Below are 19,892 nucleotides of genomic sequence, written 5' to 3' on the forward strand. Positions count from 1 at the left end.
TTGACTAGTGCAGGTAATTTTGAGAAAGTGGGAAGTTGAAAAAAATCACACAGTATGTTTATGATTGCAAACATATTCAATACAGAAGTCCTTTTGTAGTAAATATCTTACCAGGTCTGTAACTTCTCAGTTCATCTGCATAAACATTGTAGCACTAAAAGGTGGAAATATAATATGACCCTAAAGCTTAAACCTTTTATGACAGTGCTGTACTAGAGGACTGGTGCACCCTTACAGACACTTCAGTTACACACATTGATTCTTCTCACACTTGGTGAAAAACTTTCAGTTGCTCTTTTTAGCCACTCTTCTTGAATTAAAATAAAGACACAGGTATTCTAAATATTTGCTCCTGAGCCTTATTTCCCTCATCACAGCATGTGATTCCCAGGAAAAGCCGCTCATGTCCAAGATATTCAGTGTTTTACACACGTTATCTCTCCACATAATTCCCTGTCTGATTAGAATATGCTGTGTTATAAATAGCAATTCCATTTTTCAGTGCTAGTGCTGCAGTGTCAGACACAGACACAGGGTCAGATGGGAGGGAGGGAGGAGAGGCTGCCCAGCTGCAGCCCCATCCCATGGCTGACACACACCCCCAATCCCAATGGCAAGGGCACAACCCTGCAGAAAGGGTGTGCACAAAAGTATTTGAAAACACTCTTGCAGGGTATTCCTTCCTTCTGCCTTTGTTCATTGCTCTCCTGGCCCAGTTACACCCTGACCCAGGCTCCCAGCAACCATTCCTACACCCTGACCCAGGCTCCCAGCAACCATTCCTGCCAAGGACAGAGGACACGAGCACAGGCAGCCCGGATCTGCCATCCCATGGCAAAGAAGGCTTTCCTAAGTCCTGTTTGCTCAGCCAGCACAGGCATCTGCCTGTCACATTCGGAGATCATGTGCAGGAAACAGTCCCATGGATCTGAACTGAAGAGTTGCACACACCCCCATAAATAACGGGGCACCCTCTAACTGTCAGCACAGGCTGGGGAGGGAGCTCCACGCTCCCAGTCACGGCAACAGCCTCGCACAGAGCCAGCACAAAGACATTTCTTTTGTTCTCTTGGTGAATAAACACAACTCAACACCCAGCTCTTTTCCTGAAATCCCATTCAACTTCTAACTTTAATTTGGTTCCAAGTTTCTCCCTCCTCAACTCCTTCAGGAAGAAAACCATTTTGACACAGGTCAAGTGAAAAAATTCAATTTTAAACAGTTTATTCCAATGTTTTTTCTTTAAGTCTTGCATGACACATATGAAGCTATGAAATCACTCTGGGCCACGGTTTATGTTTATGAGCCTACTATAAGCAACCAACTCAAAACATGCCTTTTGCATGTACTGTCTGGTCTGATATTTGACTCATATTTTCCTTTATAGTTCTCAAATAATTTAAGTAATAGTAGGGATCGCAAGAGTAGGGAACATTCCACCAAGATGACCCCACTATTTTCATTCTACAAGAGCTGGTATCACTTCAGGGCCTGATCCCCTTCCCACCCTGACCCACCTCAGCCATCACATCTGCCCTTCATGTTTCTCACTTCAAGCACGAACAAGGGTGCCCTGCTCCTGTCGGGAGTGATTTTTACCCCCTGAAAACACAGGCTTGGCTCAGATTTTGTTAGGTAAAAAAGGAAAAGTTAGACAAGCACACTGGAAAATAATGCCAAGTTTTGGGTGAATAAATACTTGCATGTTTGAAGGGTTTTCAGCACGAAAAAACTACTTTTCAGGTCGTACCAGCAACTGACAATACATCTTCTCCCAAAATATATTTTAAAAAAAGATAGTTTTCCATGGGAACATCAAACCACTGACCACCATAAAACTCAGTGAGCTGGTATTTATAAGGTCTTTCCCTTACACATACACACCATAAAACAGCCTGCAGGCTATTTAACAAGAACACAGACCTGGACCAATCTATTTTCAATACTAAAAATAAGAACTAAACAAAAAAGCAAACTAACAGACTAAGGAATTCCAGTAAGGATGCAGACATATCCACCTATACATTCAAACCAAAACCATCATCCTCAAACAACTTCAGAACAAGGTGTTCAGCATACACTGCAAGCCTTTGCTGCAGCACAGAATAATGAAATAATCCCCTGAACAAGACAGTTTCCCTCCTGGATTAAGACAACGTTTACTACAATATTGATTTCTATTTTCAAAATACTTTTTAAAAATTCATACAACAATGAATTAAAGAGGAATGAATTCTAAAATACCAATGCAGTTAAACACAATAATATGCAAAACACTTAACAGTGTATGCAGGACTTGGTGCAGAACTACTTAAATCTTCTACACATATGGGATTAAAAGCAGTCTCAACATAATGTTTAATTTACAACAAGCACTTATGTTCACATTCTTAACACAGTAACTGATTTGTAAAATCCTTCACAAAACCCCCAACCCATCACCTATTTCCACTGGCACTGGTAATGTACAAAGAGCTAAATATCCACCTTAAATGCATTTTCAGTGTTTGAGTGCTGCTCTGAAGCCTTCCAAATTTACATCACTGCACTTATCCATTTAAAGCAATTCACAGAGAGTTTGTGTATTTCCAAAATTACACATGGGATAAATTACTATTTCCCATAGATTTCAATAACATTTAGGGAACTGAACTGCTGTCAGATGATTTAAGTACAAGACAACCTTATTTATTTGGAAAGACTTTCCAATTGGGAACTGGTGAAGTACCAGAGAGGGACAGTTGGTACCAGGGCCAGACAGTTCCCTTGTGCTGTAAAAACACAGCCAGGTAAGCCAGGCTCCTGTCAGAGTCTGCCCTCCCAGCTGCTTCCCACGGCTGGGAAAACCTGGGAGCACCTGGGAGCCACCCCCCCTTTCACAAGCAGTCACCAGGACAAAGGACACACTGAAGAGCGTGTTCCTAAAGTTATATACAAACACCTTACACCCAAAATCTTGCTTGGATATGTATGCTATTAAAAACGAAAAAAAGTCTTTAAAAGTGGCTTATATTAGATGCTTCTAGTGTGTTTTCAACTTGTTTTTAAGTTACCAGAGACCCTCCACAAACTTATCATCTTATTTGGCCAGAAGTCTGAAATTCAGATAGTACACTATTAAGAAAATGTTAGTTAAACCCCAGCATTTCAATTTTACATTAAGAGGAAATCCATCAATCAAATTTCACGTAAAATTTTAGCAACTGAAAAAAAACCCTACAAAAATATTTAAAAGAAGCTGTGGAGTAGCAAGTGCTTCTCAACAAATACCACAAAGTACAAACAGCAAAAAAAAGTCACTTCACATGAGGAATTAGGTCAGATGATTACACTGAAAGATAATTAAGATAAAGTTACTCAATTAATACATTGGATTAAAAGTATACAGTAAAACAGCCCAATACTGAGCTCTTCCATACCCAAGCCCAGCAAAAACGCTGGCAGGCACTGCAGTCAGTGTCCCTCCTCCACGGCAAGGACTTCACACTCCACTCGTGCCCTGTGAGTCACTGCCCTGGCCCAGCTGCTCTCAGTGACTCCTGCCCTCACCAGCACCACCTCACTCAAAGGGCATCCAAAAACCCCTCAAAGGAATCAAGTTTGTTCCCTTCAGTTTGAGTGCTTTCAGCCCCTGAATCCTATTCTTCCCTCCAGCTGCCAGTTCTGGAGGGAAGAACTCACCTCAGAACAAGCCTGTAATTTGGTGGTTTAGTTTTTAAAATGTCTGACCTATATTCCCATTAATTTGTATTCACTATCCTGCCATGACTGGTTTGTGGACCTTCAGCCAACCTTTAACAGAGAAGAGGACAGAATTCTTTTACACCTTAGTTTAATTAACCTATTACCTAAATTAACTGCTTCCATCAGTACCTAGTTAACAACAGTATTTTTAGTTGCATGAGGAAATCTATTGACAACTGAGAAAAAAATATCAATTTATCTGGTATGAAACCAGATGCTTATGTTTCTGTTCATTGCATCAGTTAAGACTGTCCAGAATCACAGTAAAAAGGCCCACCAATAAATTGTTAAAAGCTACATACAGACAGGAACAAAATTCAAAAGCTCTCAGTACTCCATCTCCTACTTAGAAAAGCAGAAAGATTTACAGCTTCATTTGTAAGTGCAGAAGGGTCAGATTTTCTAGAACTTCTGCTAAGAAGAGAGATCACTTTCCAGAGTAAGTTCTGGGAAAAATTTAAATTATTCTCTGGGTTTATAATGGAAGTTTGAGATTTAAAACAGTGGTCTAAAAATTACTGAGTATGTGTTTAAGACCACATTAATCAGTTGTATTATACAAATTCCAGCATTACTACACTGACATGAAGATTAACTGTTGTCAGGTTTGTGAATTTGTTATTTAAGTTACATTAACTGAGCATCTAAATTTTAATAAAAAGCAAAAAGAGACTTTAAATCTCAGAAGAACCGAGCAACTAAAACCACAAGTATCCTCAGCATAAGGCAACTTTGTATGCATTGCAAATCCTAATTTTTAATGAGAAAGGTAAGCAAAATTCTACCACAATCTCAAATTAGACTGTGTTTAGTACAGAATCAATTCACTTTTTAATAAATGCTACTGTATGTGAAGATTCTAGTACCTAAAATACTCTCAAAAGAAAAACTGCCAAATTTATTTTCAGGTTGGGGAGTAATCAAAAGGTTCAGCTAACTACAGAACAGAACTAAATCACTCTCCTGTTTACATTGCCTTTGCCACCTGATGAACTGAAATGCAAGTCAGGCACTTGTAAAGTGTATAAATTTCAAAAAGAGTGATTGACACCCGATATTTTAAGACATATAACAAGTCCTCTATTCTTACATTGTGTGTAATTTAAGATGAAGTTTACTTCTACAAAAATTCTGAAATATTACAATCCACTCCTAAAGAGGCATAATCACCTTAATGTAAACTGCTTATATCAGATTGAAGATACAAAAATGGAACTCATCCTTTTTTTTGAGAAAAAAACCCCAACCAGCCAAAACTAGCAGTACTGTGCTTTTTAAAAGACTCTGCAAAAGCAATTCTCCAGCTGCCACTGGAGAATTCCACAGGGAAAATGCTGCAGAACTGTGTCAGCATTCATAGTCAGGGGACTTTAATAACTCAAATTATACTCTTATTCATTATAGACATCTACTAATTTCAACTTTACTCACACCCATGAAAGTCTGGTTTACAAGCAGCCTGAAAAACATCGCAATAAGACAATGTTTATTTTCTAGGAAGTTTTATGGTAAACTTCAAATCAGATCTAGTACCCCCCCACTGCGTTACAGGACATTCTGCCCCAGACACGTGGGAGGCTCTTACACACAAGTTCTCAATATATGAGCAGTCTTTTTTTTTTTTTTGTAACCAAGACCTCAAAAGAAAAAAAGGAAAAGGTAAAGATTTTATTATTCCCTTTTTTCTTCAAAGATGTTTCACACATTTCCAGATTCTTGAGCTACAGTGTTCTCATTTCTCAGTAACTCTGAGATACATCTTGAATCAGACACTCAAGACAGACAATTACAAAACTTCGATTTGTTCTTGACTTCGACAAGAATAAATGGAAACAGTCCAGTACATGCTTCCAAAAAGACAGCAGATTTTTTTCCCTGCATATATGACAGAAGTCATTGTGAATTCAAGAAGGAGAGTCCTAAAGACATGGTATTACTGTCTGGACTGAAATAGCCACAGGTAAAAAAGAAATTTTGAATCAGACTTACCAAAACTGCTTTCTTATGAGCACGAACAAGATTGATTTTACCATGCACAGACTATTTTGCACTTCAAGAACACTGTCCAAATTCTAAATTCCATAAATACTGAAACAGCTTTGTCAACTCAATGCAGTCAATGCCTGCTTGAGACCAGAGTTTTCAGGTGGTATTTTTGGTTTGGGTTTTTTTTTTTTGTTTTGTTTTTTTAGCTGAAGCAAACTGTTGATTCAAATTAAGAGAAAGAGATCAAAATCCTGCTATATTTCAGTTTCAAACAGGATGAAGACAAAATTGCCCTGTTTAAGCAGAAAGCCTGAATTCTTGTGGCTCTGCTCCAGGTGGGACAGAAAATGCAGAATATGTTCATTTGTTCACATAGGGCTGGAAGAGCAGCAGGTGTGGTTTAGCAAGCAGCTTTTAGGCATTCAAGGAGAACAGCAGCAGAAAAAAAAAAAAAACACCAGAAAATAAGCAAATAAACACAAGCCACCCCAAAACTCTACCTTTAGCCAGCTGGATTAGGGACTGATCCCAGGGACTGATGCCAGCAAAATACTGCCTTTTGCTCACTTCAGCAGTGTGTTCTCCCATAAGGAGGTCTCAAGTCCCTACAAACATCATCTCTCTGCAATAGTGGTTAGAGGAAAAAGATGATGTTCTAATAGAAGTCTAAGCTCTGGACATGACTCGTTCACTGAGCTCAAGAGTTTTAATCCTCTCCTCTAAAGGCCAGCCTATGTCCATATGAAACAAATGGCATCTCTTAGACTGCCTAGAGAGAAAACAACACTGCTGAAAGCAGCCTCAGACAGCTGTCAGCCAAAAGTGAAAAAATATTTGTATCTGTTCTGAATTCTAGGCATGAAAGCTTTCCAGGGTTTATCCTCACTCCTCCAGTTAAGTTCGAAAAATGCTCAAACTGCAGAAGCTTCTCCTTAATCTACATTTATCTATTGACAAGACACAAGATGGTCCAGTTCCCGCCCCGGCAGCCTTCCAAAGAGCTGGAGCTGGTGCTGTGTTCCAAGCTGGGTGAGTGACAGCTCCCCTGAGCTGTGGGCAGCACTCCCCACGGCCCTGCTTTGCAGAGAGCTCAGGGGCTGCAGGGTGGGAACCAGGCCATGGCCAGCACTGGCCACCCGTGCCCCAAGCACAGGTGACAGCAGTGGTGTCACAGCATTTCATTTGTGGGCCTGCACTGTAAATGGGACCAAATGACAGCAGCTCAGCCCGGCCATGACCTGTGGCACTGCTGCTCACAGTCACACACAGGAAGGGCTCAGGAGATTAACGAACAGGAAAGATTCCTGCACTTGCCAAATTCTGCATCACTGATGGCAAGCACTTGTGATTACACTGGAAAGAAGCAGCTTCTCAAATTGCTATAATCTTTTCCTACCAAACTCACCATGAATTTGGATACTTTCTCTAATTTGCCCTTCCTTCAGAGGAACGGAGAAAAAAGAAAAAATATGTGAGTTTTTGTGGTATTGTTTTAAAACAATACCACTGACTTACACTGCTGTTCCCACCCCACCTCCCCTTGTAATCCACAGGGCTCTTTGCTTGGAAACATTAGAATTTGTTTTGTTTCTTCTAACATATTGCATCAAGTTTTGTTAGCAAGCATGCAGTTATTCTTAAAAACAAAAAACAACTGTTGAAGTTTCCAGAATTACACTGCATCATATCCTGATTAATTACTAAGGAACTATTCACCAAGCCAGATCACTCCCAGAGGTGACTCAAACGCTACCATGAAGCCTTCTGCCATGTCACTGCAAGACTGATCTTCCATTTCTACTCTTCCTATTTTAGCTTAGGCAAACAGGAATAATGCTTTAAGATATTTACTACACATAATCTTGTACCTAATGCCATTATTAAAGTAGATCATAATATTTGTACACTGAATGGGCATTTTTCATAACTATGTTGCCATTAAAATTTATTCAGGAAAATATACTGAAGCTTAGCACTCTCAGTCAAGAAAGTCAGGAACAAAGTATACAAGTGTTACGATTTCCAGTAGATATCCACAGATAATTTTAAAATCCTGGACAGAAAGTAAGAAATAATTTTGTACATTTACATCTCAAACTGTCCCTGTAAGTTTTTCAGTTAAAGCAACACAAAATTGCTAAAAAAATTAATTCCCAAATGATTATCCTAATTTAATTTTATGCTAGTAATATCTGGCAATTAATTACTGTCTTTGAGTATGTGTAACAGTCTGATTAACTGTATCATCAGCTGATCTCTGTAATACACTCTTTATTGCAGACAGAGCTTTATGACATCTTGTAAGTCTTCCAAAATGTGTGAACTGTAATGCTGTAGTAGAATTCCTGTATTTTTCAACCAGAAACAGCTCCAGTGGAGTGGGCTGGGCACACTGCTCCTCATGGCCCCTCTGCTGAGCCCAGCACAGAGCTCAGCTGAACTACACCAAGGGACAAGGGAATTCAGACATTATAAAGGTAAGTTGTTCCCATTTCATAGTAAGGCTAAAACGAATTACAGCAGCTAGTGGGGAAAAAAATAACTAAGTAGCTCTCCAGAGCCCAGCTGAGGGTTGAAAACAATTCCTGCCTTTTTCTTACCTCACAAAAAGTAAGGTTCCTCCTCTCTTTCTTTTCTTTAGTGCTACACCCAGCACCTCCTTGGCAGTTTGCACAACTGTAGAACACAGACAGGTCTAAAATGCTGCCAGGCTCCAGCTGGGTCCTGCAGTAAACAGAGGTGCACTTCCAATCCTTGGAGGAATTATGAACCCAGGCAAGGCTCCACAAGAGGAGGAGTCCTTCCAGAAGGAAGAATGCTCAGGGAAGCAGATGCACCCACATGGCTTTGGGCAGGTGTGATGGAGGAGCGGGAGGCACCAAACCCAGCACAGCAACCCCACCTTGTTGGGCAGAGCAATGCAGGAGCACCTCCTTCCAGCCCCAGGCACAACCATTCCCTGCTGGCTGGGCACTGAGGAGCACCTCCTTCCAGCCCCAGACACAACCATTCCCTGCTGGCTGGGCACTGAGGAGCACCTCCTTCCAGCCCCAGGCACAACCACTCCCTGCTGGCTGGGCATTGAGGAGCACCTCCTTCCAGCCCCCAGACACAACCACTCCCTGCTGGCTGGGCATTGAGGAGCACCTCCTTCCAGCCCCAGGCACAACCATTCCCTGCTGGCTGGGCACCCAGCACTGCTGCAGGAACTGCCTGTGCAACACAAACCTCGCTGGCAAATTCAGTCTCCGCTGCAGGATTTTTTCATGGATTTACTATATACCCTGGCTGGAATCATTGAATACCTTGGAGGTCTGAATTCTACTCTGGATTCAACTGGCTTGTGAAACAACAGCCATTTGTTAAACAGGAGAAGTAAAAAGTAATGGAAAAAGCTTCCAAAACTTGTGTGGATCTTACTCATGTCTCTCAACTGAGATAAACACAATTCCAGCAGTAAATTCTTTAAACAGAAACTCACTGATATCAGCAGAAACTACTCAAATAAATGATGTAAGTTCTGTGTTCAGCTTAGTGTGTCACAATTAACCTGACAAATTTTTATAAAATAATGACCCTCAAAACCCCTTCACACAAACTGGCATCCACGCTCATTTCCAAAGTGAGAATTTATCCACTGTCATGAACAAGCCTTCTTCAACCCTCAAATGTCAAAATAAAACTTCCAGGACAGCATTTTTTAAAATTATTTAGAGTTGGGTAGTCACACGTCACTCAGAATAGAACCTTCTTGAAATAATTGTTCCCAGCTAACGTGTATAATATTGGATTACTGCTTTCTACTGGATGAAAGTACAGTTTGAGATCATCATGCAAAGGTTTTTGTAGCTCTACAATTCATGGATTTTAGTTGAGTGGGGTGGCACAAATTATCTATTAATATTACCTACCTATGTGGGTTGCTAATTTTTCTCCATATTCATTTTAGACAATAAAGTTTATTAATCCTAGGAGAAGTTTTAAATTTAAAGCCTTCTACTATACTGTAAAGAAAAATAATCTCAAAAATAACCAAATATTGAAATAGTTCTAAATCAAACAAGTGTGAACACGGCTGTAAACACGGGAGCTTATCAGGTGACTTGAGGCAATCTCTGCAGGAATGCAGGATAAGCAGTTTCCCACAGAAAGCCAGGAACATGACAGGAGTAGCTCCAAGAGTGAATGCAGCAGCCTGAGACCGAGCTTCACCAGCACTGGAGCACCACCCCCTTCCACCTCACTGATGACTGAAACCTACTGGCCTTGCCCAGGCTGCCTATTTGGGAGCTTTCGGATCAAGTGTCATTCGCTAATAAAAAGATTAACTATTTCATGTGTTTATATAGATAAAAACAGATATAAAACAGGTTCTGCAAAAGGCTCATACAGTTTTACATCAAATGAGCTACTAAGAGATGTATTAGCTACATATTTTCAGAGGTAAATTCCGTGTCTCTATCCCTGGAAGTAATAATCTCCTTCAAGGCAAATGCAGTGTTCAGTTTGTGTAACAGGTGGGGGACATTAGTCACAGTGTCTATGCACAGAGTGTAAAAAGCATAACACAGCCTGGAGAAGGTGATTCAGAATAGCCCAGCTCCAGTGCCTGAACACACCCACCTCCTCCAACAGAGAGGCTTGGAACCAAACCTGGACATTTCTTAGATGCCTACTGTCCAGTAGTGTGATCAACTCCTGTATGCCCTGTATTTACCCTGAAATAATAAAAAGTGCTTCTGCTTATTTCATATTTTATTTAAAAGAATCGAAAGCAACACAGATGATGGCAATTGAATAAAAAGAAACATATTTATTCTCACTGAGTAGCAAGATCAGTTTGAACACTGAAGATCAGAGTCCAGATGAACATGGTCTCAATGCTGGTACGTGCAAAACACCAACAGCCAAAAAAATCTCATCGGATTTTCCACAGTCTTTATTCACTAACAACATGAAAGATGTGCACTGCAGGACTAAGATCAAGCAATTTTTAAATACAATCCAGCAAAAGTGCTACATGAGTTAATATTCTTTCATTATTATTGCACAGAGTCTTTTATATACTGTTTCAAGTAAGAAAAGTTGAAGGAGGTCTTATTTTCCTGTCACACCAATTAACCTTAATGCTTACTGGATTCCTATCTGCAGCAAATACAGATACTAATCACAAAACTTACACCTTCATCCATCTCTCCCTGCAGCTGAGGGGTTTTTTTGTCCCCAGCTATACCTGTGGTGTCTCAGTTTCTTCACCCATCCGTCTCAAGTCAGTGCTGTATTAGTTCATCACCCTTGCAGCTAAGAAAATAGAAGATCTGTTGACTAACCACAGGAAAAGGCTCACTCTTAACCCAAAAAGAATGCCACCTGTATACTGGGAAATGCCTGGTATGTAGCTAGTCACTCATTAAATCTGACTGTATAAGGAACAAGTTTCAAACTGACATTCTTTCATAATTAAATCTTTCCAGTGTGATAACTCATGAAGTGCTGGATGACCAAAAATGTTTCAAAACCCCTAGAACCAATGGTTTTGAATCTGACAGCTACATAAGAAGATTTACATCCATACTTTGCACCGTATAATTTCATATAACCTGAGGAAAGATGTATTTAGTGACCTTTCAGACACACTGTATGCCTGAGGCAGAGCACTCCCAAAACAAAAACAGTAAAAACCTCTGCACTACAAAAAGCTTCCTTCTACACACGTAGCACCCTTGAAAAAAAGGAAAGTATTTAAGGCTCTGAGGTTTGGTTTTGTTTAGTGTGTCAGGTTGCCTACAGATCCATTTACCCAACTCCTCCATGAACAAGAGAAATCCCTTGTCCATGTACTGCAAAGACAACCTTCCAAGCATGAAACCACTGCCTGCAGACAGATCTACTGATTCCAATTAGCACCACTTTGCCATTAGAAAAACAAGTCTTTGTGCTGGCATCACTCAGGGCATTACCTCTGGAGCAGTCTGAGAATCACAGTGCTGCTTTACCATCAATTTTTGCACAGCAGAAAAGGACTCAGATCCTGGGAGCTTTTTTAATGCTTAGGAACACTAGAAGATTTTGTACCTAGAACAGGCATGGTGTTAACAAAAAGAAAAGAAAAAAAAAAGATCTCTTCTTTCCTTTCAGCAGCAGTAGAAATGAGAACTTCAAACAGGAGTGCCCTATAAATTTAACTACTAAGAGAGATTCATATCACAACCACAGCAGAAATCATTCAGAAAGAAAAACTCTCCCTTTGCAGAACCTTTGAGAAAGGTCCCTCTACTGGCTGCTGCTTTCTGAAGTTAAGACATGGTCACAATCTCAGGCTCTATTTCTGGTACTTCTGCATATAACGACATCATATGAATAATACATACTTTTTTAAATTGTATACTTTTTCCAATACCTCTATTACCATAGTATGAAGTAATTTCTATTATAAAACTTATAAAATCAAATCAATAGCTATTTACATTACTTCTTGGCTTAAGTTTTGCCAAAACCAAGAAACTGCTATGTAACTCTCAGATTGCATTCTATAATGGTAAATTAAAATAGGCTTGTCTAATTGTTCTTCCCAGTGAAATTCAATATAGCCCCAGCTTCCAAATAAAGCATAAAACTATTTACCATGACTAACTATACTGCAAACGATCAGTTCCCAAGATAATTCATGTTGGAAGGGACCAGATGAGGTCATCTCAATACCCAATAGAGAAATGTTAGAAGCAATCCATTGAGACGTTACTTCTAACAAAAAGAAAGTCATTCCCCTCTGTGGTAGCATGCTTTAAAATAAAGTACAGTTTCTCAAAACAGGCTAGTATCAATACTTAGCTTTTTTTTAATGTAACAAACTGAGAAGCAAAGTATTCTTAAAATACACAGGACTGACTCACTGCTTAGGCAATACCTGATCTACTTAAGAGTCTAAATGGATGAACTCGCAAGATGTTACATTTAGAAAAAACCAGCAGCTGTCATATTTTTTCACATCCTTTCTTAAGAAATACCAGGAAGTTAAATTCTGGTGGGAGACAAGACTGCAAGCACTTCCTCCTCAGCCTCCACATACACACAAAGGGCTTTGTATTTTCATTATGGTAAAGTGTATTTTTTTTTTTGTCTAGAAAGAGCCCAAAACCCAAAGCTGTCCAAAATCTACACAAGTGAGACTAGGCCCTGTTCAAAACAGCCAAACTCCACCCAACAGTTAAGAACAGGCTGGACAGCACAGCACCTCCCTACCTGTACCTACACACCTGATGGGATGGGGGCATATCAAGGTTTTCACCGTAAGGAGATTAATAAAAGGTTAACGAGCAAGGTACAGCTCATCAGAGAACTAATCCAGATGAACACATGACTACTGCAACAGCACCAGCAAGCAAGGACACAGACACCTGAAGCAGTTCTGTAAATGTGTCTGTAAATCCCAAACCTGCTATGGCAATGCAGAACTGCAGCTTAGTGTTAACCACTTCATCCTACTGTTAAAAGCCATGACACAGAAAGTTAAAACCAACATGAACAATGTCTACAGTACTAAACAACTGTCTGAGTGTATCCAATGAAAACCCAAACAAACAAACTCCACTCTGTGCTGCCAGCATTCCTTGTCATTCTCTAGTGAGAGAAACCTGCGTGACAAATACAGCGGCAAGGAGAGCTGGGCGGGTGCCAGACTGACTGAATACAGCCCTGACAGTGCCAGCACTGCACATCTGGGCACAGCAACACAGCTGCTGGGGCTGGGGCCACTCTGCAAAACATCACAGCCAACAGGGAGCTCAAGGCTTTCCACTCTCAGTCTCAAGTTCCACCCACTAGTCCACTTGACTTAGGACTGAAAAAAAAAATGTAATTGAAACAGTTAATTCAAGTCAAAATAGAGTTTGGAGTACGTAGAGCCAAATAAATGATACCTACAATTATTCATTAGGGCTAGCTATTAAAAAAGAAATAAGTGATTCAGTTATCTCACTCTCAAAAACGCAGCAGAACTTGTGTATATTGGAGAAGAAAAATGGTCATATTAGATCTTTCCCACATCTGAACAAGATACTGCTCCAACATACAAAAATGTTTTCAGAAAAGCTGTTTGCATTTCTATTACAAAACAAGAAACACATTAACTACAAAACAGTAGTAACTGTTGCTATTATCAGTTGAATTGCACAAATCCTTTATCAGTGATAACAAAAACCCCAAACTAAAAACAACCCAGCCTACCATTCAGTGGATTTTAGCAGCAGCCTTACATCCAGGGATGTAATCAAATTCTACTATACAAGACAGCAATTCCCATTCACTGGCAGAGCAGCTTCATAATAGGGTGTTTTGCCAGACACAAACACATTTATTAAAGGGCCAGAGAAAACACACCCTATTAGAATAAAACACAAATTACTACTTACGTGTTTAGACAAAGTGCATCCCTTCTTTTTCAATTAGTAGACAATTGCTTTTGTAGAGACAAATGTGCATAAAATGCCAAACAAACTTTAAATGCACTTACTAGGCTGCACTGCCTTTCCTACAGACAGGAGTGCAGCAGGAATGCAGGATGCCTTTTTCTCCTTTCCAGCTGCAGTTATGCACATCACACAAAGCCAGTCCTAGCAATGGGTGATACAGAAGATCAACTTACTAATCACTGCTCTGCTGCATTAATTTTGTACGAACTGGAAGGAATACAGAAGTACATGTGTAGTAGTCTGGCTGTAGCAACAGACAACACACATGAAGATACTTTCTTTCTTCATACAGTATTTACAACTAAATACCAGAGGAGGTGGGGATCTGCTACACAACCTTAGTTACAGGATGATCAAATACTGACAAAAGTTCTCTTCTTATGCCATTCACTACCAAGTAATAATATCTATAAGTTGCCTAACACAAAAGACAAAGAAAATGGCATATTTTTAATTTTAGTGCTAATTAATACCTTGAAACAAGATGAAACTCTTTTGTGAACTTCAACCTGGAAACCAGAGAGCCAATCTGAACAGAGCAGCAAAGTGCCCCTTTTAACCAGCTGAAAAGGGAACTCCTCACACTCCAAGTGCTTTTGTTTACAAGGCTGTAATTACTGCTATTCAAAGATTTATTTACAAAGTTACTTGAGCAGGAGTAGGGAGACCTCAGAAAAGTTCTGAGCTATGCATGGATGCAAATATTTAAACAAAGGCATACAGGCCACAGGAAAAACAAATGAGGAGAGGATAATCACACTCCCTGCAGATGAGAAACTTTTAAACTCTAAGGTAACAGTTGTAAAAGCAGTTGTAAAAACTCCTGACTTCTTCCTATATACTCTTTGCTATGGAATATATTAACATATCATATTCCCAAATTCAATGTGTTCTTACAAATTCTATTTAAACCACCAAGTTTTGTATCTTATCAGCAGGGTACTTGATTTTCCAAACACCATCTAAACCATAACGTCTCAGCTCTCAGCTCAGCCACCACATAAGAAAGTATTGTTACTACTCAGCTGTTACCAAGCCTTGCTGCCTTGGGATCCACCTCCCTAAACTCCCCTGGGGGACACTGGTGGAGAATACATGGCTTTAGACTGTATTTCACAAGACCTTGTGCTACTGGGCACAGCTAAATGTTCCCCCTGTAAGTTTTAAAGGCCAGGCTCTGCACAGCAGGACACCAGTGACCCGACCTTCCTTCCTCAAGACAACGACATTAGTAGCATTAAGCTTAGTGTCCTGCCTACCCCCTTCAAACAGGGAGGGGCAGAAGGACATGATGAGGTCATGGCATAAAACTTAAAGGTCAAAACCACCCTCCCAGGGCTGGACACTATTTCACTGAACATCTGCCACCCTATGCTACCAGCCTACTATCTAGTGTGAAATTCAACTGTTACTGCATTTTCCTCTAAAGCACTCATAAATGTCCAACTCCTTTAACTAAAGAGAACATTTTAAATTAACAGTTAATTCTTTTTAGTTTTATAATAATTTATACTTCATATATCAGTGTCAGTTACCTTCTGTCCTCACATTTCCACACATTTCTATCTCAGGTTCCACATTCTGCTTCTTTCCTTATTTTCCCTCCCAGTTCCTTTAAGTGCCAGTGGCTCACACAGGCCTCAGTCATTCTTTCTGGGGCAGAAAGTTTGAGAAACACGTGGAAAACTGACTCCTACCTAAATGACAGCACCTTACTGTCCAGGTGTATCTGTCAGAGGAAAAATGCAGGTGTCTGTCTTCACCTGCTGTCAAGGGAGTGTAAAGTCCATCTGCTGTACTTGCTCTTCCCAGGTATGCCGAGAGTGCTCTGCACCACGACTGTGCTATCCCAGCCTCTCCTTAGGGCCCTTCCCCACAGTTAAAGAGCTTCAGGCTCTTTCCAAAAAAGTAAGAGAACTGAAACAAACCTGCTCTTGACAGCTTCCCTGCTTCCCAGGGATTGCTCGCTTCTGGAGAGCCATTCAGTGCCTCAAAATCTGACAGGACCACCACAGTACCCAAAGAAACTACTTATTGCCTTGTCAGAGCTGTCCAAATCTTGGATATTTTACAAATCCACTTTCATGAGAACTCTTAGGAATTCAATTGCAGGAGAACCAGCTGAAAAGGCTCTAAAAATTACATCACTACTGAGCTAATTACACTTCAAAATTCAAATAGGCATTTTCAGCTACTCATCTCTCATGAATTTCAGGAAAAAGGCTTACTGCAGAAGAATGTGGTAAACAAAACAAAAATCCTCACTTAACACATAACACAAGCTACAAAGAACAAACAAAAGAGAAAGGAAAGATGGTATTGTAAGAGTGGTAAGACACAGAACAGAAACACAGTACCTAGACAGTGGTGAGACATTCAATACCAGAGCGTGGAATCAAAGTCAAGATGTCCCTTGCCACTACTGCTACAGATATGTCACTGATCATGTCATTATATTCACTGTACAATGCACTCTGTGCTGCAATGTGCACATTTGTAAAAGAAAACATACTACCATACAAAGAAGGAAAAAAAACCCCAAGAGGTCCCCAAAGTTTTACTTACCACAGTAGTGGCAATATTTCTCTTATTAACTTCTAGACTTCACCCAAGTTACAGAAGAAATTAAGCAGACCAGTAGAGAAGCTGACAGCATATATCATAGGATCTCAAAAGGATTCCTCAGAGCCAGAACTTTACCCATTGTCACATTAGGCAACAACCACCTCACCTCTAGAGGTGAGTGTAAGCCACAAGTGCTGCCCAGGTGGCTCACCAGTGGCGGGAGCTATGGAGGACACCCCAAACCCACAGACACTCTCTGCAAAGCCGTTCTTTCTCTCTTCCAAAGAGGGATATCATGGTCCTGTTGTCGGACACCTGACAGGATCCCGAAAATCTTTGACACCTCCTAATTCTGCCATTTAGTTACACACAGTACAGAGCATGTCACAACCTCACTGTGCAATGGCTTCTTCACCTGGTATAAATGGAAAACGATCCTTCTCTTCCTGGAAAGCTTCTGACAGCAGACAAGCAATGGACAAGTACCCCTACTGCAGAAATGCCCACAAAAATCTCTTTTTACCTGCTAAGAGCAAAACAGCAATTCTGTTGCACACCACCCCCAGTAACAGAGGTCGCAGGACATCTTACCTGATTTTATAATTGGGTAGGGTGTGCTTGCGCTTAATAACCTTCTTGAACTGGTTCACTATGATGGAAGTGAGCTGGGGCATGGGCCTCCCTTCGAACTGGGACTTCACCTCGAACACTATCACGGGGTCGTCCATGAAAGAGAAGAACCAGTGAGTGAAGGGCAGACGCGTGAAGACCAGCTTCAGCTTCCCCATCACCCGGGAGATCTTCACGAAGAGATAGGCCGACTTGCCAAAGACCAGGTCGGCGTCGATGGCCAGGTGGAAGCCACCATTGTACTCCAGGTCCACCTCGAAGCCCAGCTCCTCGGGACAGCCCTCCTCGTTGCAGCACACCGGCCGGATGAGCTTCACCGACTTGAACACGGGCAGGACATCGCCGAGAGAGACCTCCCTGAGGCTGAGCCCCTCCAGCACCTTCCCCGTCATCTTGGCCTGGAGCAGCTCCTCGAACTCCACCTTGATCTTCTTGGTGACCCAGTCCCTGACCAGGGCAGTGTCCCTGAGCTCCCTGAAGAGGAAGAGGAAGATGGCATTGAGGAAGTGGCAGCTCTCCTCGCGGGAGGAAGGGGCCGGGGGGGGCTCCGGCTGCGGCGGCTGTTTGCTGCCGGGCTCGGGGCCCGGGGCGGCGGCGGCCGCAGAGGCCGGGGCCGGGCTGGGGGCCGGCTCGGCCGCGGCGGGGCCGCCGGCGGGCTCGGCGCCCTGCAGGTATTCCCTGAGGCCGCGCTCGGGCGCCACGCGCGAGTAGACGATGCCGCCGGGCGCGTCGCCCGTCCCGCCGGGGGGCTCGGGCTTCTTCCTGTAGAGGAGTAGGAGCTGGAGCAGAAGCGTGAGGCAGCAGCCGGCGAGCGCCGAGAGCAGGATCACGTACAGCAGCGGCATCCTGGGGCCCGCCGGGCCGCGCCGCCCCGCGCCGCCCTCACCGCGCCGCCGCCGCCGCCACCGCCGCCATCGCGGGGCCGCGCCCGCCCGGCGGGTCCAACGGCCGCGGGGCCGCGCATACGGGTCACCCGCCGGACGGGGGCGGGGCGGGCCGCCCGAGTGGCCAATGGGCGGCGGCGCCGCGCGCCTTCCGCGCGCTGCTATTGGCGGAGCCCTCCGAGCAGCGTCACGGCGGCGCGCGCCGGTGTGGCGTCACTGCGCGGGGGGGGGGGGGGGGCGGAGCGATGTGGGCGGGGCGGCGGCGGCGCGCGCAGGGGTCACACGGGGGCGCGAGGGGCGGGCGCGCTCCCGAGACACCAGCGGGGACACGGTCCCGGGACAATGTCCTGGGAAACACCAACCGGGACACCAACCCGGGACAGACACCATCTCCGGACACGATCTGGGAAACACCATCCCCAGGCACCAACCCGGGACGAAGTCCTGGGAAACACCATCCCGGCACACGATCCTGGGACACACCATCCCGGCACACGATCCTGGGACACACCATCCCGGCACACGATCCTGGGAAACACCACCCCGGCACACGATCCTGGGACACACCACCCCGGCACACGATCCTGGGAAACACCACCCCGGCACACGATCCTGGGACGCACCATCCCGGCACGCGATCCTGGGACGCACCATCCCCAGGCGCGCTCCCGGGCCGCCCCGGAGCCGCCCCGCCCGGCTCTCCCCGGCCGCGGGGAGGGCGCACCGGGCAGGGCACGGGCAGCCCCCGGCTGCGGAAGGGGACCGGCGTCACTCGGGGCCGGTGACAGAGAAGGGCCGCCGAGCCCCCTCCAAGGCGGGCGGCTGGACGGTGGTTGTCTCGGTACTGTGACCCTGGGGAGGGGTGAAGGGATAAAGTCTGTCTCTACGGGCGTTCCTGTAACCTCTTTGTTACTGGTGAGAGATGCTTTTAACACATTTGTCGCATTTTGAAAAGACTGCATGGATGACATTTTATCAAGCTCTGCTATCGTTGGTGGTAAGATATAAATCTGTTTCCGCCCTCTTCAGCTATCTCCTAAGGCTTGAAAACCATCATTGAACACATGAAGTAAAAACCTAGGGAGAAAAGGACAACGAAGAAAAGGTTGAGAACTTTGCCCACAACATCACGGTGTTTCAGCCTGCGCTGTGTGTGAGATCACTGCTGGCCTGTGGGCAGGACAGTCAAGGACAGACGTTTCTTTGTAGGACAAAACTTCTGCTTCGATGAGATCAGAGAGGAGAGAAGAAGAGGGACCTCCCTGCCCAGGCTGCTCACAACACTTTCCGGGGAGGTGACACATCAGTCCGGGTGGAGACTCTGCAGAAAGGGTCGTTTTGAACATTTTAAGATTAGCCCAGAAGGCCCATCATATTCAAATTTGGCTTACAGAATTGTCATATAAAATAACCACATTTTTACTGGAAAATATAATTGTACCTCAGAAAAAAAAAAACCACCAACCCTGTTATTCTAATCCAGCAAACTCATTTAAGGGCCAGATCAAAGGTGAACATAGTGGTGGAGAATGTACTATGACAGCTGCACACTGTTTTCCCTTTGTCAGGGGTAGTCTTTTCTTTCCCTCTTGAAATAGAAGTTTTATGATTT

General features: G+C 43.2%; 1 protein-coding gene across 1 annotated transcript in view; it reads right to left on the reverse strand.

The window, feature by feature from the left end:
* Nucleotides 1-18,326, reverse strand: part of PDZD8 (PDZ domain containing 8) — a 58,371-nt gene extending 40,045 nt beyond the window's left edge. The window contains exon 1 of the mRNA XM_051799557.1: nt 17,358-18,326. Within this exon, the coding sequence (XP_051655517.1) occupies nt 17,358-18,241 (884 nt within the window). The 5' untranslated portion in view covers nt 18,242-18,326. The remainder of the gene's footprint in view (nt 1-17,357) is intronic.
* Nucleotides 18,327-19,892: the final 1,566 nt, after the last annotated feature.

The sequence above is a fragment of the Manacus candei genome, unplaced genomic scaffold, assembly GCF_025592945.1.
Source record: "Manacus candei isolate 608988 ecotype Guabito, Panama unplaced genomic scaffold, ASM2559294v1 h1tg000050l, whole genome shotgun sequence".
NCBI lineage: Eukaryota > Metazoa > Chordata > Aves > Passeriformes > Pipridae > Manacus > Manacus candei.